Source organism: Saccostrea echinata, unplaced genomic scaffold, assembly GCF_033153115.1.
Source record: "Saccostrea echinata isolate AGI-Se365-2 ecotype Australia unplaced genomic scaffold, CSIRO_AGI_Sech_v1 ptg000029l, whole genome shotgun sequence".
NCBI lineage: Eukaryota > Metazoa > Mollusca > Bivalvia > Ostreida > Ostreidae > Saccostrea > Saccostrea echinata.
In genome coordinates this window covers 3384405-3409122 of record NW_026889778.1, presented here as the reverse complement: position 1 = coordinate 3409122, position 24718 = coordinate 3384405, and the positions used below count along the sequence as shown (strand labels likewise).

The 24718-nt window shown below is 33.3% G+C and overlaps 1 protein-coding gene across 1 annotated transcript in view; it reads left to right on the top strand.

Annotated features, from left to right (window-relative positions):
* LOC133195481 (actin-related protein 8-like) overlaps positions 1 to 24718 on the top strand; it is a 239032-nt gene that overhangs the window by 213829 nt on the left and 485 nt on the right. The window contains exons 2-12 of the mRNA XM_061331334.1: positions 10841 to 10928; positions 11384 to 11548; positions 12610 to 12720; positions 13403 to 13507; positions 13673 to 13846; positions 15766 to 15876; positions 16301 to 16416; positions 17390 to 17543; positions 21522 to 21746; positions 22476 to 22731; positions 24139 to 24302. Of these exons, the coding sequence (XP_061187318.1) occupies positions 10872 to 10928; positions 11384 to 11548; positions 12610 to 12720; positions 13403 to 13507; positions 13673 to 13846; positions 15766 to 15876; positions 16301 to 16416; positions 17390 to 17543; positions 21522 to 21746; positions 22476 to 22731; positions 24139 to 24302 (1638 nt within the window). The 5' untranslated portion in view covers positions 10841 to 10871. The remainder of the gene's footprint in view (positions 1 to 10840; positions 10929 to 11383; positions 11549 to 12609; positions 12721 to 13402; positions 13508 to 13672; positions 13847 to 15765; positions 15877 to 16300; positions 16417 to 17389; positions 17544 to 21521; positions 21747 to 22475; positions 22732 to 24138; positions 24303 to 24718) is intronic.

Here is a 24718-nt window from a genome sequence, read left to right as displayed (position 1 = left end):
AGTTTCAAGATATTGTGATGACCCCTGTCTTTGAAAACAGATTCGAACTTCGTAAATACACACTTTTATTAAACGTAATTACATAAAGTTGAAGACTGGATGTTGACCATTCTTGCAATGAAAAGAAAAATGCTTGTTTTGAAAGTTTATTTTGTCGCAAATTTCGCATGTCCTTAAGTGCAGTCATCCTTTTTTAAGTGAGACAATTATTTTTGTCTGATTTAATTTTTTTAAAATAAAAAATGTAACGGTCTTATTTATCTGACCCAAAACTACGATCATATTAAATTCCATAGTCACTTTCAGATAAGTTCATTATAAGGACCGCAAGGTTTGTGTGCAATTTCAAACGAAAACATTACGGAAGTTAAATGATTTTCATGCTATGATTTCGTATGAAAGAAGTTCCATGCATTTCTTTGCAAGAAGAGTTGTTTTCTTTTTATATATATATGCAAAAAAACTTTCTTTAATATCCCATGCAATTAATTCAGAACGCTTATACAACTGAAATTTTCGACTCAAAATTTGTACATGAGTGAAGCGACATTAAGCTAGATTTGCAGTTCGATTTTTTATTATTATTATTATTTTTATATATTATTTAATATATTATTTCCATGAAAAAAACCCTAACTGCATATATAAATTTTTATAAATCTTAAAAAAAAAACAAAAAAAAAAAAAAAAAACACGTATGTTCGTTAACTCTTATGGATGACGTTGATTTTTTAAATTATAAATATGATATTACGACGTAACAAGAGTGACAAGGAAAATTGTTATTTGGTCACGTTTTTGAAGAATGACTGATTTTTTTTTTTTTTATAATTTGCTGCTTTCCAGTCTTTTATTTCAGAATGGGTGTCTTCTTTTTACATCTGTAGACTAGTTAGCTGAAGAATTTGGACTACCACGTTTTCGTTTGACCTCAGTCGTGAGATTTGTGTACAAAGTCTTCACATGCGCAATCTTTGCATTCTCTTTATTTTCAAAATTTAATGGTTATATCTTTAAAAAGAAACCGACTTTGGGGATATACTTATTAAAAAGTAGAAACTTTTTACTTAGATTTATTTTTCATGAAAAACCAGGAATAATTTTATGCATAACAATCAGACAAAGATATTCCTAGGATGCTTTCGTTTAATGTTTTCCTATATTTTTTTCCCGATGTTACTTTTAAAAAATTTACTCAGTATTCAGAAAAAAAAAAAACAGAAAAGTTTATCACCATTTTTAACAGTGTATATACCGCTGATAAATTAATTGTCATGTATACTATTCAGACGTTTCGTGGTAATTAGAAATAAATAATTACATGTAAAATAAATGATAAGCTTAAAAGACAATATCAAAATGTTTATTTTATTTTATTTTTATTTAATTTATTTCTTTATTTGAAAATACATGTAATTGGCCACCATGTGATTTACCACATTTTTTCTCCCTTTGCTTGAATGTCATCAAGATTAGAATATTTAAGATTAAATTTTTAAGAAAAAGAAAAACGTGATTTTATTTCTATTTCAAAAGATTTGAAATTTTAAAGATTTTTTCCAAGTCAGACATATTTTAAGGATTTCACTAAGTTTTTTGCTTCTAATTATTATTATTTACTTTCCTTGGTAATTAAAATAGTTTTAATAATAATTATGGGGATATTACTGTATATTTACCGTAATGCAAGTATGTTGTGTGCATATTTAAGTATAAGTGGAAAAGGCCATAAATTTGCATTTTCAAGCAATATTCTTTCACATTGCAATGCATGCTGACATCATAATTATTTTCCTAAAACTAATGAAAAAGAAAGAGGTTTATTTTGTAAATACAGTCGCCATCGCATCTCTGCAAAATGTAATCAAATTGGAAAATAAAAAGGAAAATTGAAGTTTTCTCCTAAAATGCACTTTACTCACAAGTACTTTCCCCCCTTGTAGAGTGCTTTACGGCGCCTGGGCGCTCGTCTCAGAAGTCGTGATTATTGCTAAATTATTTATTTGTATCGGCGGCATTTCGGTCGGGATCAAAGTACTAATCTTATAATCCGGATTGGTCAAAGTGATGACGTAACTAAATCCGAAATCTCATTTAACACAGATCCGAAAGAAAACATGGAATCTCACAGACTTATCCGCTGATATATTTTTTCCATCAAGATTGACCTGTAAATTCAGGTGTTTTGGGAAAAAATGTTGATATTTGCAGCTAATTGCTCAAACACGCGAATTTACTATCAGGCTTCGTCAAACTAAGTAATTTGCATACATCAGCTGGGAAGCCGAAAGGAAAACACGGAGAGACCACGGCTGACAAACATTTATGTTGCCTCTCTCTCGTCAACATTTCACATCAATTTTTCAGAATCCTTTTAATTCAGTGTCCTGTTATTTACCGATCTGACAAATTGTTTCAAGTGTTTCGGCCCACTTTCACAAAAACGTGTGAAGAAAATCACTGTTTAATCGATACCTGTAAAGTTTGAGAATTATTTTGGAATTATACGCTTCCTTTGAGTTAATTAAGCCGGTCTGATGAAACGGGGTAAAATATGGCGATGTAGAACGTAACACGATACTTAAATTCGATCAAATACAATTGAAAATTTGCAAAGGAGAGAAAATTCAAAAGTACTTCTAAATTTAATTTTATAATTTTAAAATCACCTCTTGTATATACGTTTAAAGCAAACAAACTCCAAACCAACCAGTATTTTAACCTAATTTGAAGACGTGTTTTTATTAAGTTGCATGTCTATTCGTTAATTAATATTGAAATACTTGTGACAGTTGGAGAGTTTTGTTTGTTTGTTTGTTTGTTTTTAATTATTTGAGATTTTTAAAAAAAATGCATTTGGTCAAAAATTAGGATCCAATTTAAGCCAGTTTTAAAAATCGGACAATGCATAATTTACATATAACTATTTCAAAGTAAAATAATGAATTATACCAGTATAAGAGATGGAAATTATTTACAACTGAAAAAGCAACCCAAAAAGGGGGATAAATATATAAAATTAAAAAAAATAATAAACTATGTATGTCAATACATTTTCCCTCTAAATGTAAATGCATGTACAAATGAATAAATAAATAAATAAATAAATAAATAAATAAATAAATAAATAAATAAATAAATAAATAAATAAATAAAAATAAATAAATAAATAAATAAATAAATAATGTTAGATATCTCCTAATCTGTTAATAGGAACCGTAATTTATTTAAATAAATAAAAACACGATTCCTTTTAACAGATTAAGTGACATCTACATCTTTATGAGGGGTAGAAATTAAATGTATTTTTTGCAAGTATTTTCTTAAAAGAAATTACCTGTGAATTACGTCCATTTAAAAAAAATAGATGAAGTCAAAAATTAAAACATTATGTTTAAAACATTCTGTGTTAAAAAAGAAAATCCCTGTTTCACAAATACGTATTGAACATACATGGTGAATGATAATTTTAAAGTAGTTTTTTTATGCATATATATTTGAATATCATGTGTTTATGTAAAGGTTCCATAATAAATCGTAGTTTTCCGTAACTGCTTTCTTTTTTCTTCTCTCCATAACTTTTTTCGTGTTATTTTCTGAGACCTCCCCAGAGGGATGTATGTAACGTTTCAGGAAAAATTAAAACGACATGCGTATATCAGTTTCTTTCAGAAGCGTAAATTTAAAGATTTTCTGAAATCCCCTAGTATACAAAGTGGAAATAAAACAAAGGATAAATTACAAAAATCATATATACATGTAAAGAGGAACAGTATCTAATCCTGGTGTTGATAAATTGTCAGCTTATATATATCATACACGTACACCAGACGAAATAACGTGGAATCAGTTAAATACCTACACTGAGAACAAGTAATTATAAAGGTCTGCATACAATTGCATGTACATTTAGTCCATTGAGGTCATATATGGGATATCATTGAATGTATACGTAGTCCATTAATTAAGGTCATAGGATACCAAAAATCCCGCGGAGAAAGTGGGGATTTCATCTTATCTTTAAGTTCAAATTAATTTGTTTCATGGTAAAATTAGATTTAAATCATTTAATTTGTATCTATTTTGGGATTTTCATTTTTTCAAGTTTTTTCAAGTTTTTGCATGTTTTTGCATATGAATTCTATATATGTATATAACCACAGATTTGTGGAGAATGAAAAAAATAATGCTAGCTTGATATGAAATTACTTGTAAAAATATGAGTTTTAACACTGAATGATTTAGCCTGCAAGAACTGTTTTGCAGATTTCTATAATATCATTTCTTTTTAGTCGTCCTTAAGGATAATAATAGAACACTTGAACACTGTTAAAAAAATAACGTGTTTGATTTTTATTTCAATTTAATAAGAAAAAAATCTAAAAATAAATAAATAAATAAAAATTCAAAATAAAACTTTATTCAATATTTTATCAAAGACAAACAAATAAAAAAAAAAAAAACCAAAAAAAAAAAAAAAAAAAAAAAAAAAAAAAAAACAATAGGTTTTTTTCCCCCCACATCGATTTCACGACGATGGTTTTGCATTAATATTATGCCTATATTGTCTCGTATGACTAAGTTTCCTCCCCTTGTCATTCTGTCACGTGTCTGCATGACAATAAAATTTTCGCAGCAGATCACAGGCACTTGTTTCTGTAGTATTTTTTTTTCCTTTGTATAATTAGACAATAAAGTATTTTCTTCGGTTTTTAAAATGGGAATGTTACATGTACATGTAATGTTGCACTGTTGCCCCCCCCCCTCCCCCGAAAAAAATACATAACCCGCGTAAACAGGTTACATATTTTTCTGCAATAGATGCAACGTTAATTGCATACTAACAAAGAGAGAAAGATATTTTATTGTCAATATTAATGTCTTTTAAACAATAAAATGCTTTCTTTGGTTAGTGGTATGGGAATTAATGTTGCAGCTGTTGCAGAAAAAATACATAACCCGCGTAAGCGAGTTGTGTAGAATTTTTCTGCACTATAGCTGCAACGTAAATTAATTCCAATACTAACAAATAAAGAAGGACATTTTGTTGTTTATATTTATATCTGTATAAATAATCATATTAAGTAGAATTAATTTCATTAAATATTGTATTATTGATATATGTATGTCATTGTGTGTTTCATTGATGGAAGAGCTGCTGCTCAAGAAATCTGCACAGGTGGCTTGCCTAGAGGTGTTTACTGACTGATAAATAGCCGTGCAAGGTTTTCATAAGAAATAACGGAGATATAAATAATATTCAGTGGATGTAAATAAATAATCATAAAAATTAGGGTAAATTACGTTAAATATTGTATTACTGATATGTACGTCATTGTATGTTTTATTGACGGAAGAGCCACTGCTTAAGAAATCTAGCTTAGTGGCGTTAACGTATATGTTGATAAACGACAATGGTTTTCATAAGAAATAAAGGAGATAATATTCAGTGTACATAAATATTGATCATTAAACAAGTGTCTGTGCAGTGGATATAGTCAGATAACAACTTATTACAGCGAAGTTATTTAAAAGAAGCAAAGAAGGGATTCGAACATTTTAAAATATTTTTAGCTGATCTCTTTAGAGTCCCCCCAAAAAAGTCTTGTCATTTCAGGGGAAACATGAAAAAGATTAAGACTGTCTAATTTTGAGAACTCTCCGAGAACTGGTTTTGTCCAAAGAATTAATGGTCACAAGACTACATGCAGGTAATTTTTTATACTAGTACCAAGAGGTCAAAAATATTAGACATTCACTTCCCCTCCCCAGTAGCCATTAGTTTGATGTCTTGGACTGTATATATACCTCTGAAAGAATTGATTAGTTTACACTGATATACATTTTTCCCGAAATGCAGATAGAATTGCCGTTGATAAGCAAAGAATGAATTTATAATTCTTCACACGTAACCACTAGCACCATTTTGCAGCCAAATATAGGCATTAAACGTTTATTAAGTATCATGCTGTGCTCTTTAAAATTCTAAAAGAGGCGCGTATCCTTTTAGGCCATCGAATCTTTGATAACTTATTAAAAGCTAGTGTACACTTAATTCGCCCCAAATTTAAAAGTGTATCCTTATACCATAGCACAGAGATCAAGATTGTGTTTCATCTTTTCAAGAGGAAAGTTGGAATTCTAGTTCTTACAACTTAAGTACTTTTTCAATAATGTGTGTACCAAATGTTCCAGTTCAAAGAAATACCAGGAGTGAGACTTTAACTCGTTGAAAGGTGTTACAATGGTGGTATTTTGCAAACGTGGGCTAATAGGCATCAATAAGTTTGTTTACCCCTTTCCAGCATATCGTGAGACCCCAATCTCCAGAGACATGGCGAAATCGGTCTGCAGCCAGACAAGTGCGTGTTGTGGCTTACACCGTCCCTAGACAACCCAGGACAGCGTTATCAGCCTCGAGAGGAGCGCAACACACAAGAGACCAGTTGAGGCTTTGGCGAGTCAAGCCGTAGACCCCCGAGGTATTAGCGCCCAAATCCCCAACCTGCACCATCAAAGGCAGTCACTGAGAATTTGTCGCCCGCGTTGAAGTGCACTGATTCGAATAAACTTCTGTGTATGTTTTTCGATTACTCCACTCTTTTAAATATCTAAGTTTATCCACCTCTTTGATTTCTAGATAACGTTCAAGTTGATTTATGCCCCCGCTAGGAAATAAAGAAGGACATATTTAGCGCGTTGCCCTGGTCTTCTTGCCCACCCTACAGACCAGCTTAATTAAAGAGACCAACTTGGGCAATTTTACTTGACCATTTATCGGTAAAATAACACTGACAGTAATTGATAATTCGTCGATCATTCCTTTCTATATACACATGTATCTGGTATGATGATGTAACCTTCCATGTGCAGAAAGTCATATTTGACCAAAGGTATTTTCCATACCTATGTACAAAAGTGATTATGCCTTATCTTATAAGTCCACCTTACTCTAAATTTTAAACCTTTCTGCAATTTTGACTTCTCCAGAGTAGCTGCTTGCCAATCACTCATTTTATGCCAATATTGGAACTGCTGCCACTTAAATGGTTCCACAGATTTTTGTTTCTTGACTGTTGAATTAGAGAAACAATTTTGTCTCGATAGTCGACAAATATACCTCTTTCACTATTCTGTTGAGGCGCTAACATTTGGGTGATCTAATTCAAACACTATATATATAGCACCATAAACTGTGAATAAGATAGGCTGAAAAGGTAGGTTAATAGACTTTGAAAACCACAGTCGGTGCGTGGGGAGGATATCAAAACTGTCTTTAAATGGTTGGCATCATATCGCTTTCATTAAGTTTAAAATATGATTATTTTATATATGACAATTTCGAATGATGGCTTCAAGTGCTGTGTTCGTGGGCAAAAGGGGGGGGGTAGAGTTACTCATACAATTTTATATATACTTGTAGTGCCTTTAATTACACAAAGCATTAATTGGAAATGTGTTAAGCCGAATTTATAAAGGTTTATATAGAGAAAATACACAAAATCGCAATTTTTTTTATCCTAACTATTTCGGATAAAGTTCTTCCGCCGATGGTTTGATTCTTCTTCATAGCGAGCGCAGCGAGCGAAGCGCCGCTCGTCACTGCGAGCTCTAACGACAACGCCTCGGCGAAGAGAAAATTCGGACAACTGCACATTCATTCAATAGAATTTTCTGGACCCAAAATGCATCGCTTCTTGTTCTCGCTGCTAACTTCGTTCGCGTGGTAACAACAACTAAAAATTCACACAAAATAAACTCACCTTAATTTAATGGATATTGCATACAGATAGTAGATTAAACGTTCTTTGTTAAAATCATTGCACTTTTTAAACTTTGTTGATGGAAATGCAGCTAACATACGACGTCATGTGACGTCACAGTCTAGACGTTCCAAATGTCTCGTGCGGTTTGAAGAGGCGGATCTTAATAATGAAGGATGCGCTCGCCCCAACGGTCGCACCGTCAACATATTATCTTCTACCGGAAATTACAAGATTGTTGATACCAAAGTGAATGTTGCGACCGCCTTTTTGATTTGAAAATTCGAAGCGAGAGTATATTGTTTTAATGAAGGAAAGAGCACAGAATTGTTGTTTTTATAATTTTTTTTATGAGAAAATGTAAGTGTTTATTACAAGTTGACGGAGTTCTTCCGCCGATTAAGAGGTGCAGGAGAGAGCCTATTTTTATAAAATACATATGTTTTACCATTCCATGAGGAGTTACGACCGCCTTTTTAATTTGAAATCGGCAATTTTTTGCATTAGTGTGACCTTCTTTATATAGGGAAAACGGTGTTCTGAGTCGTCAGCTGTTATTCACACAAATTTCTACCCACATGTAACTATGAGCCTTGAAGAAAAGAACAAACCGAAACAGGCTTTGTAGGTTTTAACATAAAAAATGGAATTTCGAGTCTATGCGGTATCTTATTAATATTAATGAGAAATAAATCACGTGGAAGCAATCTCATGAATAAATTGCACACAATTTCTCCGTATGTGAACGTTAACTTGTTTTCAACCATTTGTGTGGTAGTGCAAAAGTATGGCATGTCAATTCGATATATTTTCCTTTCCATTTGCATTGTAAAATTTTCCATTTGTATTGTATAATTTTTCATTTGTATTCTATGATTTCCCATTTGCTTTCTATTATTTTCCATTTGTATTGTACATTATTTCATTTGCATTGTAAAATTTTCCATTTGTATTGTATAATTTTTCATTTGTATTCTATGATTTTCCATTTGCATTCTATTATTTTCCATTTGTATTGTACATTATTTCATTTGCATTGTAAAATTTCCATTTGTATATAATTTTCCATTGTATGGCGTAATTTTCCATTTGTATTGTATAATTTTTCATTTGTATTCAATAACTTTTCATTTGCATTCTGTAATTTTCTTTTTGTATTGTATAATTTTCCTTTTGTATTGTATAATTTTCGTTTTGTAATGTATAATTTTCGTTTTGTAATGTATAATATTCTATAATTTTCGATTTGTACTCTATAATATTCCATCTGTTTTGTATTTTTTATCTGGAAAATTATACAATACAAATGGAAAATTATACAATACAAATGGAAAATTATACTGTAACAACAAACGGAGAATTATATAAAACAAATGGAAAAAATTACAAATAGAAAATGGAAAATAATAAACAACAGACGGAAAATTACACAAAATTATACAATACAAATGAAAAACTATACAAATGGAAATCGAATTGCAACGTTTGACATGTCATTCAAAAATTACTAATTAAAAAGTGCGCATGGGGGAAATGAGGTGTAATTTCATTTTTAGTCCGATAAATTAATTCGTTGATGATAACATGTATAAAAATTAGAGTAAAATATTTTAAAAACTTGCTTGAAATAAAGTCTTAAATGTTGTTTTTACGTATTATTTCAATTTTCATTATACATCAGATAATTATTAATTTTTGATTTTATAAAGAAGTTTTACAGTACATGTAGGTACTCCCCGACTTGGGAGAGTGTAAGATAAGAACACAAATCGTTATGATTTTCTGGATAAGAATAACAGTGGTAAAAGTGATGAATAAAAAATGAAAAGTTCGTAAAACTATTAAAAATAATGTTGTATATGTTACAGCTGCGAATGAAACAAGGATATTTTTTCTACACTTTGCATTTTATTGTGATGTCCATCGCCGCGCCGATCGGCATCATCACGTGACAAAGATCAGGGTTTCAGAACGCGGTTCATCTGTAGATTTGAATATATATTTAACATCATTTACATGTCACTGATTTTCTTATCGATAAATCAATTTGATGAACAAAAGCACCGAAATCTTTTTTTTTTCCTTGCAATTTTTGCTCTTTTCTTTGGGGGGGGGGGGGGGCTGTATCCTGAAATAAAATGTTCACTCAATCAGCTTTGAATATCTTGCGCTTTCCTTAAAAGTTTGCTTGTGAAAAGGCTTTTCTTTAAATATTACGTTTTGTTTGCGGCCGATTTGACGATTTGCATCAATTTTATATTGTGAATTGTTTCCGGTTACGAAATATTAATGGAAGCACGTAGTAAATAAATATCATGTGAAATATTCATATGTAAAAATTGTAGAATGAAAATGTATCTAAAAATCCACAGAAAATTATATGTAGTTGGCAAAAGTCGAATATATTGTAAGTTTTTGTAACAAGCAAAGAAAAGTAACTCTAGTATCATGATATATTCCATGCCCAAAAGTCCCATAAATAAAGTTTACAAACCCCGTCAATATGCCATGTGCGCAGCGCTTTATCCATATTTCCTTCCTCTAACTGTTTTTCTTGATACATATTCAGTTTATATCGATTCATATAGATGTACGTAAGAGATTTCACTGACCCCCACCCCCTCCCTTTTTTCTGAAATGTAGTCAAATCTTCCATAACTATGTTAATGTATTCAAAAAAAAAAAAAAAAAAAAAAAAAAAAAAAAAATCGAAAAAAGTTGCTACTTAATAACCACAGCATTTGTCTGTGTAATAATTATTTTAACCCATAGTATAATAATTATACTATGGGTTAAAAAAATTATTACACAAACAAGTGCCTGTGTTAATAACGTAATATTCCCCTTCGACTAGTTCTTAACCCTTGTCGAAATAGAAAATGACAAAAAAAAAAGAAAGAAAGAAAAAGAAAAAAATCACCATAAAATTTAAATTGTAATATTATTTAACAACAAATACAATATAAACATCATTTACAATATTGTAAATTTAAAAAAATCGAATATGTAAAGTAAGAATTAACATCTCCGTGCAACTTTCATTTTAAAACGAAAGTAGAATGGTCTCATGTTTTGAGGGGTTGTTTTGATAAATTTAATCCATGCAGTATGCCATCAAATGCAACAAAAAGATTGTATATTCAAAATCCAGAGCCCATTACCGAGGTAAGCCAGACAAGATACATTAAATTAAAATCGTCAGAATCTCTGTACAGACTTGTTAAAATATTGATACACCACACAGGTGGATCCAGAGACATAAATAACAGAGATCTAACAGTGTTTTTAAAGCTTCTGACTGCAGTTATCGACATGATATCGGAATATTTGAATAGTTTTCTTTGCTTACCTTTAAAATTACATTGACAGTACTAGAATATAGGATTTCAGTCGACGAACTACCCTTAATTAGACATTTCATTACGGTTGAGATGTTTATTCTTATTTGTTTTTAATTATGAAGTCTATTGTCAACTTATGGAGAAAATTAAAATAAAAAGTATACATGTCGATTTGATATAAATATTTAGGATTATTAAGTTTACCTTTGATTTTGTTATGTATAAATCCTATCTATGATGTACATTTAATTAAGTGCTTATTTTGTTGTGTATCATTAGCCCGTTCAGACCTCCACAATTGTCATCATTCACCCTGGTTCTTTGAATCTGCGTATTGGCCGAGCATCAGACCCACTGCCCGTAACCATCCCGCAGTGTATAGCCAGAAAGAGAATCTCACAGACGAAAGCCTCAGGTTCACTCATACTAAGACCAGAATGTGTTGTAAGTACCGGTATACCTCTGTTTCATAATAAGACTGATTAAAATCAGTTGTGACACTTTACTGCTACACTTTTCAGTATACCTCTGTTTTAATTCACAGTTCTATAACATTGCTGAAGTTTTAATACTTTTTCATTTATGTTTATTACTGCTTAACACAATTCTACGTAGCTGCAGAACTGTAGCTCTCTGCTTGAGAAAATTTGGACAGACAAAGCAGAGAGCTACAGATCCAAGCGTTGTAAAAACCTTCGATTTACGCCACCACTTTTTTGTCGCTCGCTTCGGGTATTATTTCTTGTATTCAGTGCTTTCCCCTGCTTTAACAGTGGTATCCAATAATTATCCATATATTTTACTCCTATTCCTGATACTTTATTTACCTTTCAATGGTCTCGAACAGCCCTTTATGGTTTTGAAATGTCGGTTTAAAAAATTCTCATTCCAATGTCCATGTTATTGGGGGTTGTGCGAAAAGAGGTAATTCAAAGAACATATACTTGTCAAGAAAATGTAAATAAAAATATCAGGAGGTTTAAATATCATGTATATTGTCTATAAAGATTAGAATACAACATGTATGTAAAAAAGAAATGAGATAAATAAAACTCGGGCGTGTTGTTTCTGGATGACACCAACGTAGACGTCGGAATGCATTTTTTAAACTGATATATTCCAAAACCACATACGGGCCGTCCGGAACTGTTGAAAGGTAAATAAAGTGTCAGGAATAGGAGTAAAATATATGGATAATTATTGGATACCACTTTTAAAGCAGGGGAAAGCATTAACTACAAGAAATAATACCCGAAGCGAGGGTAAAACGAAGGTTTTTACAACACTTGGATCTGTAGCTCTCTGCTTTGTCTGTCCGAATTTTCTCAAGGAGAGAGCTACAGTTCTGCAGCTAAATTCTACGTACCTCCATTTAAGTTCATAGTATCAGTTCCATAACAGTACTTATTGTAAATCAGTTTTAATACAGAACTTAAAATTACTGCTCAACATATATACATGTAAAACCCACAATTCAATGTTTGTATTTGTACCCATAATAACAGCATTCAGAGGCCAAGCTGCAGTTCAAGGTCGGACTAAAACAGGCAGAAGAGACTGTGGCTGCCAGACCAATGTCCACTGGAGAATACAGACAGACTTCCTCAGTTAAACAGGTGTGTATTCACTGAGCAAAAACTAGCCAAAGGACAAACAGGAGATCTATGAGTACATGTACTACTTAGGCCAGAAGAAAATTATCTGAATTCATATTTCCTGACCACCATAGTTTTTTGCCTTGGACCAAAAATTTTTGTCAGCATTGAAATAAATTGCTGAATAGATATTAAAGAGGGCATTTTAAAAGTTCCAATATCAAATATTAACTGCTTAACACAAATTATTTGTTCTTGATTTACTGAAAAGATAAGGAAAATACAAATACATTCTAGATATCCTGAATAATTGGGTTTACATACTCAAAGGAGTTGATTTTAACATAAGGTATCTGTAGCCTTAATTTATGAAGCTAAAAAATAAAAACCCACCTTGTATGTAAAAAGTATCAAAGTTAAGGTACCCTTCAGACTTCTAGTCAATATAATTACACTGTGCCACAGAATTCTGATGTCCTCAACTTCTAGTCAACATTAGTACCACAGAATTCTAACTCCTGTTCCGAGCTGAAGACTCTAGGTAACAAAGTAAAAACTTCCTAATCTCATGTAATGCTGCTTATCCTACACAGAGATCAAATCTTCCATGTACAAGATCCAAGTTTACCTCTTTCATTTCTTCTTTTTATCATCAGGGTTTAAGTGATAATGAGATTCACATTTGAAATTTCTTACATTGTAGTTATATAATCATAACCATGGGGTCAAAGGTCAGAGGACAGAGGTCATCTGTCAACAGATGTGGACGAAGACTGACAGCCAGCCACCCATCATCGTGGGTCAAGAGGTCAGAGTTCAAAGCTGTTTCTGAACTACTTATATTCAGTTTTTTAAAGCTTTGTGTAGGAAAGATTTTTTTTAAAACATGGACTCTTCCATCAATGTAAGATATGAACCGAAAATACAATATTTTATGCCAAGATTGAACTATTAAGTTAAAATCTCTTACTAGGCCATGTATGTGAATCCAGCAGACAATTATAATCTTCACTGGCCAATGAGGTGGGGGAGGCTAAACATTCATGATGGTCCGGGAGGCACACTGACAGCTGTGCTGGCAGATATAGAGGCAATCTGGGCCACAGCCTTACAGAAACATCTAGATATACCACTCAAAGATCTCAAGGTAAAACTTAACCACCCTACAGAAACATCTAGATATACCACTCAAAGATCTCAAGGTAAAACTTAACCTTACAGAAACATCTAGATATACCACTCAAAGATCTCAAGGTAAAACTTAATCACCCTACAGAAACATCTAGATATACCACTCAAACATCTCAATGTAAAAACTTAACTACAGAAATATTTAGATATACCACTCAAAGATCTCAAGGTAAAACTTAACCACCCTACAGAAACATCTAGATATACCACTCAAAGATCTCAAGGTAAAACTTAACTACAGAAACATCTAGATATACCACTCAAAGATCTCATGGTAAAACTTAACCACCCTACAGAAACATCTAGATATACCACTCAAAGATCTCAGGGTAAAACTTAACCACCCTACAGAAACATCTAGATATATACCACTCAAAGATCTCAAGGTAAAACTCAACCACTCTACAGAAACATCTACACCTAGATATACCACTCAAAGATCTCAAGGTAAAACTTAACTACAGAAACATCTAGATATACCACTCAAAGATCTCAAGGTAAAACTTAACCACCTTACAGAAACATCTAGATATACCACTCAAAGATCTCAAGGTAAAACTTAACCACTCTACAGAAACATCTAGATATACCACTCAAAGATCTCAAGGTAAAACTTAACCACCCTACAGAAACATCTAGATATACCACTCAAAGATCTCAAGGTAAAACTTAACCACCCTACAGAAACATCTAGATATACCACTCAAAGATCTCAAGGTAAAACTAAATCACCTTACAGAAACATCTAGATATACCACTCAAAGATCTCAAGGTAAAACTTAACCACTCTACAGAAACATCTAGATATACCACTCAGGGATCTCAAGGTAAAACTTAATCACCTTACAGAAATATCTAGATATACCACTCAAAGATCTCAAGGTAAAACTAAATCACCTTACAGAAACATCTAGATATACCACTCAAAGATCTCAAGGAAAAACTTAATCACCTTACAGAAACATTTACGGATGTTAGTTAACACTAGGTACAGGCTTTTCTATGCAGATGAACTAATAAAAATGTCTTATACAGAGAAGGTTATTGTCTATTTCATACTTAAATGTAAATAAAAATCCATTAAAGAATCAGTTGATATCATTGTGTTGACTGATAACACCTGCTTCAGAAAAAATTTTAAAAAAAATAAAAAAAAGACCTGCCTGCCACATCCAATTTTGAAATTTTTGGCCTGAAAATTTAAAAATATTTTTTATGGCTTTAGGGTCTTAGGGTCACAAGGTCAAACTCAACCATCTACAGAAATATCTAAAATTCTTAATGTAGTCCCAAGGTCAACCTTGACCATTCTACAGAAATATCTAGAATACTAGCATCACTTTAAGGTCTGAAGGTTAAAGTCACTCCTAGCCCCAACCCTAAAAGCTATAATGTAAAATATGAAGATCAGATAATTGAAAGTCAAGATCAAATCTTGATTCAGAAGCATCTAAGATTTATCACATTTACATTCATATTAAAATCAATGTCACATCTACATGTATAATGTTTACATTTTAGGAAAATCTGGAACTTGTTTAGATTTTAATTTAATTAATATTTTAAGTAGAAGGATTTTACATTTCTTTTTGATAGACAGAGAACAGAGAGATGTATAATTTTGTATTTTATACTTTATATTCCATTATCTGATTGATGTTTCAGATGTATAAAGCTGTGTTGTTGATGTTTCAGATGTATAAAGTCATGTTGTTGATGTTTCAGATGTATAAAGCCATGTTGTTGATGTTTCAGATGTATAAAGCCATGTTGTTGATGTTTCAGATGTATAAAGCTGTGTTGTTGATGTTTCAGATGTATAAAGCCACGTTGTTGATGTTTCAGATGTATAAAGCCATGTTGTTGATGTTTCAGATGTATAAAGCCATGTTGTTGATTCCTGATGTATTCAGTCACAAACACACCAAGCACCTGATGACACTGTTGTTGGACAGACTGGGGTTTGGTAGTGCCATCCTCCATCAGGTTTGTTAGAGTCAACACCAACTGAATATACAAATTATTGGCAAAACTGTGATACTGTAAACTAACTTTTGTATGCTTTTGAGAAATATCCACAAGATTTGTGAGCAACTCCAGCTCTCTGATATTTATGATTGGGAACAGCTAAAGGCTTTTAAAGGTGTATGAAACAGGAAAACGTGAATGCAAATATTAGTGCAGATCAGCTTTCAATTCTTGATTTGCTAATTAAAATAGGTTGCATTCAATTGTTGGTTTACAGTAAGCAGTATCATAGTTACTGTAGTCTAATGGTATTCTAGCTAGTGAGCTTAGTCATATTTAGAATATATTTTCCTTGGAGTTATCACAGTGTAAAAGGATATAACACTTCTGGTAGAGACTTTTGTTACAAAACCCTGTTTAAATCATCCAAATAATCTCCTAGGAATCAGTTTGTGCGACCTTTGGGTCTGGGGTCAGCAGCGCTTGTGTGGTAGACATAGGCGATCAGAAAACCAGTGTGTGTTGTGTAGAAGATGGAATATCTCACCGAAACACGAGGTAGGGAACCAGTTAAATAATACATTGTAGTAAACAAATACATTGTAGGGAAGCAGACAAACAGTGTGTTAAGTAAAAGACTAGTGAAGTATCTCACAAAAAAATCAAGATAAAGTAAACTGTGTGTAGGAGATGAAGTATTTCACTCAAACACTAGTAGGAAATCTGAAAAAAAAATTTTGCAGGGAACCATATCACTAAAAATATTTTAGATCAAATGCATGTTACTGAAACCTAAGGTCATTGCTGGAAAACAGATAAAAACACTTGTTTTGTAGAAGATAAATCTGAAAAAACAGTAGATTGGGAACCAAACAAAAACTGTAGAAATATGATTAGAATATCTCAGAAAAAATAATTATGTGTTATGCAGAAGTAATTTGTTTTTGGAGCATGCAGGAAGGAACTGATCAGGATGAAGTATTTCACATGTGCACAAGATGGAAGAAAATGTGATCTGAATAAATCTAAATTTTGAAATAAACATGAAATAGCACAGAAGATATTATGTTTAACGGTGTGACTGTTTTGGCGAGCACAGATTTACACAGCTTACACTTGTATCTTTGATCCGACTATTTAATCTTCGAACTGCACAAGACATAGTCTGAACTGTGATGTCACATAATGTTGCATGTCCATTAAGGAGTCTAAATAGGCAAAGTGCAATACTTCAACGTAAAGGCATTATAGCATAGATTCAAACGATTTTTTGTTTTTTTTTAAAGCTCCCTGCAAAAACTAAATCTTTACGAAACTGAGGGCCTGTTATATTTGCCATTATCACTTGGAATCCTGGTACCAAAGGAATTCTGGGAAGGTTTCACCCAAAAATTTGCTTTACGAATATACAGATTTCAGTTCCAGTTTTCTTTGTTCTTACACGTTTGTCTATTGAGCTTGCTCGGTATAAAACACACAAGTTAGAATATATTCATAAAAAATGACAAGAGTGTTTTTTCTTTTTTTTCAGAGTGACTATGGATTATGGAGGAAGTGACATCACGAGGTGTTTCCATAACATGATCCAGAGATCGGGAATAAACCTGAGGGAGTTGGATACTCAGAACACGGTAGACTGTCTCTTACTGCAGGAAATGAAGGAGACTTACTGCAGTCTGGACCAGGTCTGTGTTATTGCTTGACGCCATGTGTGTCAGGCAGTATAAGGATAAATTTTCCATGGTTCGAAACTAAGCGACCATTCTTCGTGAGCTAGATTTTGTGCAAGCTGATTTACATCGGAATTTGTTACCTGCATTTTAACAAATACAGTTTGCAGAAGAAAGAATCATATTATTGATGCAAAATAACGATGTGTTTACTTCCTTCAGTTTTTTTGCATGCACCTGTTTATTTTTTGAGATTCTTTATACGGACATGTTCGTGTAACATTTTTTCTGCATTTCTAATCTACTGGATCAGTCCATTTGTCTTTTACGAAAGGGGTGACACAATCATTTTGCACCAAATGTCACAATTAAATTATCTTCGCTTCTTTTTCTTGGACTGTTCTATTGAATGGGTGTGATAACTTCTATGGAAATAAATAAAGTTTGTTCTTTTAATCTTTTAATCTGATTCCTAAACTTTTGATTTTTTTATTAACTTCAAATTTTATCTCATTTTTTTAATATCACATTGTATTTGGGCAGGCAACAATAAAGCAATGGATTTGCTGATTATTTTTACTATTTTGTTTCCCGGTTATCCCATAAGTGGACTAGTCCAATCATAAACTAACTCCCTCCACCTTGTAAATGGGACATCTCTTCTTGATTCAGTCTGTTTTCCACCTTTTTTTTAATATTACAAAGTAATGTATGTTATAAGGTTAGCTTAATTTTAAAACCAGAAGTCTCTGATGAGACTGTAGCTCTACTGGTCTGTTTGTATAACAAAACAAAAGTAGCACTTGGATTTGAAACATTGCAACATGCAACAATAAATAGAATTATGTATCTTAATGTAGTCTACTTTTGTGACAAGTTATATTGAAATCAAATGAAAACTAGGAGTAGTAGCTTTTTGAAAGTATTTCACGGAAATTTCTATTTTTAGTACCGGTAACCATGACAACACCATTCACCCAAATAAAAAAAACAGAAATACATATTATGTATCGTAGTGTATTCTAACTGTGTGCCAAATTAGATTGAAATCAGACCAAAATTGTAGGAGGAGTAACGTTTTAAAGGAATTTCACAGAAATTTCTATTTTAAGTAACCATGGCAACACTGTTCATCGAATTCAAAAACCAATGCAATAAATTATGTATCTAAGTATAGTCTTCTTGTATGCCTAATTATATTAGAAGCAGACTAAAACTGTAGCAGGAGTAGTGTTTTAAAGGAATTTCACAGAAATTTCTATTTTTAGTAACCATGGCAACACCGTCCATTGAATTCAAAAACCGATGCAATAAATTATGCATCTTAGTGTAGTGTACTTGTGTGCCAAGTTATATTGAAATCGGACCAAAACTGTAGGAGGAGTAGCGTTTTAAAGGAATTTCACAGAAATTTCTATTTTTAGTAACCATGGCAACACCGTCCATCGAAATCAAAAACCGATGCACTAAATTATGTATCTTAGTGTAGTCTACTTGTGTGCCAAGTTATATTGAAATCGGACCAAAACTGTAGGAGGAGTAGCGTTTTAAAGGAATTTCACAGAAATTTCTATTTTTAGTGACCATGGCAACACCGTCCATCGAAATCAAAAACCGATGCACTAAATTATGTATCTTAGTGTAGTCTACTTGTGTGCCAAGTTATATTGAAATCGGACCAAAACTGTAGGAGGAGTAGCGTTTTAAAGGAATTTCACAGAAATTTCTATTTTTAGTAACCATGGCAACACCGTCCATCGAAATCAAAAACCGATGCACTAAATTATGTATCTTAGTGTAGTCTACTTGTGTGCCAAGTTATATTGAAATCGGACCAAAACTGTAGGAGGAGTAGCGTTTTAAAGGAATTTCACAGAAATTTCTATTTTTAGTAACCATGGCAACACCGTCCATCGAAATCAAAAACCGATGCACTAAATTATGTATCTTAGTGTAGTCTACTTGTGTGCCAAGTTATATTGAAATCGGACCAAAACTGTAGGAGGAGTAGCGTTTTAAAGGAATTTCACAGAAATTTCTATTTTTAGTAACCATGGCAACACCGTCCATCGAAATCAAAAACCGATGCACTAAATTATGTATCTTAGTGTAGTCTACTTGTGTGCCAAGTTATATTGAAATCGGACCAAAACTGTAGGAGGAGTAGCGTTTTAAAGGAATTTCACAGAAATTTCTATTTTTAGTAACCATGGCAACACCGTCCATCGAAATCAAAAACCGATGCACTAAATTATGTATCTTAGTGTAGTCTACTTGTGTGCCAAGTTATATTAAAATCGGACCAAAACTGTAGGAGGAGTAGCGTTTTGAAAAATTGTTTACAGACAGACGGACAGACAGACAGACAGACAGACAGACAGACGGACGGACGACGGACACCTTACTATGGCATAAGCTCTTCTGGTCTCTGACCAGTAGAGCTAAAAACTTAGAAAGTCAGCCAGGAGCATATTATTCCATGCTTTGTGATGAAGAAGGGTTTCCTTTTAATACAGTGACAAGAGTGTAGGCAAGTACCCGTAGAGGAATGGGCTTCACTCCCGTAAAGTTCTGAGCAAAGAATCGGCAAAAGGAAGATGACATCATGATCTGTACTGGTTTTCATTTCATAAAAATAACCCACGGTATAATAGAAGAAATGAGTAAGGTCCTGAAATTGATTGAAAAATAAAACTGTAAACGATTTTAAAACTGTCCGTGAAGATGTATTTTAAACGCATTCATAATATTAGTAAGACCATCATTACAAGTGATCAGTTTCGTTTTCGGAGGGGTGGGTGGGTTACATGTATTAGTATTTTATTTTGCTCTAGCTACATGTATAAAGTGTACATGTCATTTACTTTGCGTCGTAGAGCAGCATTGAAGCATTTTTGTCTCGAACACTTCAAGACAACTTTCCTTGTTAAAACTGTTTGCAATTTCCTTTGTCGTCGAGAAAGACAGAGAACAGACCAATCTATAAATAGAGGCCGTCTCATCAATCTATCACTGACCAGAGAGTGTGCATGAAGAAGTGCGCCCTCTGGTAAGAGAGTATGAATTTCTTTAGAACGACTAGTACTCGTCTATTTATTTTTCCCAGAATTCTAATCTACACAAGCGCACTTGCAGTGTCCTCCCAACGTAACTAGTCAGCCTGTGGGCTGACTAATAAATGACCAAACTGTGGCATGTCTTAGATTAGATATTCTTTAATCTGTAATATTTGGTTATGACATTTGAGAAAGTCAATTGTATATCTTGTGTAATGAAGTATCGCAACTATATCGCTCCTTGAAGACAGAAACGTTTAGCACCTCTTGCTTATACATTCCATAGATATTGATTGATTAGTCAGGCAAGCTTTTTCAAAAGCTATTACTTGTATCTACTGTAATGTCAGTCTAGACCAGGTCTGTTTTATAATGTCAATCAGGCTTCTGTCACAAGTAAAGGTACAGGTTTAAGGAGGAAAACTGTAAATGCACTGGTGTATGGATTGACCAATTGGTAAAAGATTAAAGTAATAAACATTTGGTGTAAATAGCATTAAATTGTAGATGTATTTCATTAATTGACATTAATTTTTATTGTAAAATCTCTGAAAAAAAGAAACCGCTAGCTGGTTGAGGACATTTGACTTACAATTAACCAGACCAACATCTCTGAACTTTACCCAGAAGACAATTGAATACTATAGAACTGCAAAACCTAGTGCTTTGAACTTTGTAATTTTATGCTGATTAAAATGAGACGTACAGCATAGAATATGAGCTTTTCCAATTAAATCAAGAGAAACTGTTAAGACACAGACTACAGATGTATAATGTCAAAGTAAACCAATTAATGAGTCATGGAAAAGTTTACGTTAGTTACCCTAACCTCTATAAGAGCAATATGTGTGTGATAGTGCAGGCTGAAAATCAATTTGTACATGAATTTCAAAAGAAAAATGCTTCCTTACAAATCATTCCTGCTGTTATTTTGTAGGATGACAGCGGAGTAAAGGAGCACTCCATCCTGATAAAGAAGCCAGAGCAGCACATTGTGAAGTATCCCATCAGGCTTGGAGAGGAAGTCATTCTTACTCCCATGAGCCTCTTCTTCCCTGACCTTTTGACCTTACATGGAGACTTGGCACATGTCCAGAAGAGGAGCGAGGGGGATCCTGAGGATCCACATGACGAATTCTACCTCAAAATGACCACAAGGGAGGTAAGTCAATCTAACTAGAATGACCAATATTTTGTACGCAACAATTTCCAATTTGTTTTTTTTTTGGTCAAATTACCATAAATGTATTATATTTAGGGCTTTTGTTTGTTTGTATGTTGTTTAACGTCCCTCTCGAAAATTTTTCGCTCATATGGAGACGCCACCACTTGCTGGTGGAGAGCTGCAAATTTTGTCCTATACTCAGCACTTACAGCCATTGAGCAGTGAGGGATCTTTGGGTGCCAGCACCTACTGCGACACGGGACCTCGGTTTATACGGTCTCATCCGAAGGACCGGTCTCCACGTCCCACAGTGGGATTCGAACCTGCAACGTGAGGATCAACTCCTTACTCTGCGACTCTAGAGCAGATGCTCTAACCACTGTGCCACGCGGGCGACTTTAGGGCTTTTGATATTTGGGTGAAATTTAATTTTGAACAAGTTAGCATAGATTTGATTTAGCACATTTCTTAATGTTCTTATTTTATGTTTAAATGTGTAAGACATTTAGCATTGTACTTGAATTAGTATAAGTTGCTTTCAAGAATACACAGCCAAATGTAATACGTTTACATTAAGTTTGATGCAACAGATGAATCATCTTTATTAAAAAGTTAAAAACATATGAACATGTACATCTTGCTATAAATTAATGGGAACTAAGACAGGTTTGAACTGATGAGGAAAACATCTGTTTAATGGGTTACTTATAAAATCTTTGATTTCAGACGAAGCTGGCAAAAAAGAAAGACAACTCTGATAACAAGGATGCTAGTGAGAGCAATATAGGTCAGTTTGACGATTCGACCTTTCAACCCCAGATAGACGAGGACTCGAACGATAACGCCGAATCACTACAGGTCACAGACATTCAGAAAGGTGGGCGGGGCATAGAGATGGAGGAGGAGCCTGAGACTGAGTCAGAGCCTGTGGTACAGCTGATGGGCGTCGACCAGGCGATTCTACACAGTATTGATAAATGTGGTCAGTATAGACGAAATACACGTACTTAATAATGTGGATACTTAGGCTAACAGATTTAAGGAATAACAATTTTAACTTATTTATTTTTTTTGTCTCTAATATCTTGTGTTTTTGTGTTTCTTTTTTTTTTTGGGGGGGGGGGGGAGAGAGGGAGGGGAGAAGTTATATATATATATAAAATATAATGAAATCTTTCTCTTTATTCACTATGTGAAAATTTATAATTCTCTCCTTATCGTTATTGTATTTTAATTCCTTAATAGCATATTGTGGATAATCTGAGTTCTTTCCCTTGAGGGACACTTTAGTATATCACAAGCTTATCTTTTAAAAAGATTGGTGAGCTAGCGCTGTAGCATAATAAAATACAGAAGAAGATATCTGAACCATTTGTTAAATTTGCTGAATCGATTAATTATTAATAGGAAGGCAGATTCGTGCACTGGGGGTTGAGTTTGGGGGGGGGGGGGATGTCACAATTCAGAATGGTGAATCTAAGAGTATGCTTCACGTCGGCAATGGCATAACTCCTTACTGTGCTTTAAGCATTCTGTATTTTACTGTAATTTCAATTTCGAGGTGAAAAATAAAAGGTCAGTAGAACTAATGAGCACCTTCGGGCCTTTCCGGCAAGCTCAGAAAACATATCCGAGGTTGCCGCAGTTTTCCGAGCTTGTCGGAAAAATCCATGAAGGTAGATTAGAAAAGCTATGTATTCTTTATAACTTTAGAAATTACAGTCTTGGTTTTATAAGACCTGAGTTACTGTTACTTTTTGTTCATTTACGTGCAGGTTAGACAACAAAACACGAAACTTCAGATCATACATGTATGTATTTTCAGATGATAAACACTAAATTGACATGTCTTTCCGACATACTCTGAAAAAGATTTTTGTTGTTGTTGTTGTTTTTTCCGAGCTTGCTGGAATTATCCACTAAGGTGGTAAAACTGTAAGGAAAGCTAGATGTCTAGAATCTTGGCATTATATGGCCAAATTTTTTCTTGTACTTTTATCTGTAGGTAAGACAATAAATTTAAAAAAAAATCAGAATCCGGATCTAGACTGGTATTGACTGTCTCTAACCTACGAAATGTATATCGTGCATATCAGACAGGGAAGGTCAGTGTAAATTCGGATCATTTCTATTTTTGTATGACAAAACGAAATTGTTATTGTATAGTCTATCTACAGTAGTTTTCCCAGAATCCCCGACCGTGAAGTCGAGCATGCGTATTTCAGAAATATAGACTAACGTAGTTGCTAGTGCTCGAGAGCGCTAGCAATTACATTGTAGTTTTTTCAAGAAAACAAAGCTCACTACATATTACTTTGTAAATTTCCTTAAATAACAGCAGAAAAAGATCCAGCATTCTTTCCTGTATTGGTCCCTGTTTTCATTTCAGACAATGATGAGACTAAGAAGAAGATGTACAGCTGTATTGTGGTTGTGGGGGGAGGTATGATGTTTGAGGGGGCTCAGCAATGGCTTCAGTACAGGGTGTGGGTAGGGATGCCTCCACAGTATCGACTAATGCTGGAAACCATGGACGTCTTCACCAGACCAAAGGTAAGTCAATTTCTGGCTGGACAGCAAAGAAAAAAATCTCATCTACATGTGTATGTCCAGTTTGTGTCAAAAATTTTGTTTAGCTGTTAAGGGTAATCCACAGCATAGTAATCAAACTACACACAAAATTATATCAGGATGACATAATGGCTCTGTGTTTGACCTTGACCTTTGATTCTTGTAAATGGAAAAACAAATGTCAATGAATCAATCTATTGTGGAAGACCTATTCTGTTCATTACCTTACAAGAAATTTATTTATCATGCATAGATAAATCATGACATTATTTTTTTTACCATCACAGTGCATCTTAGGCATATTGTTTGACCTTCAAGTTGGAAAGTGCATGTGACTAGTACGTAATAAGTACACATTTGACCCCTGACATACTTTCACTTTTTACATACTTGTCATT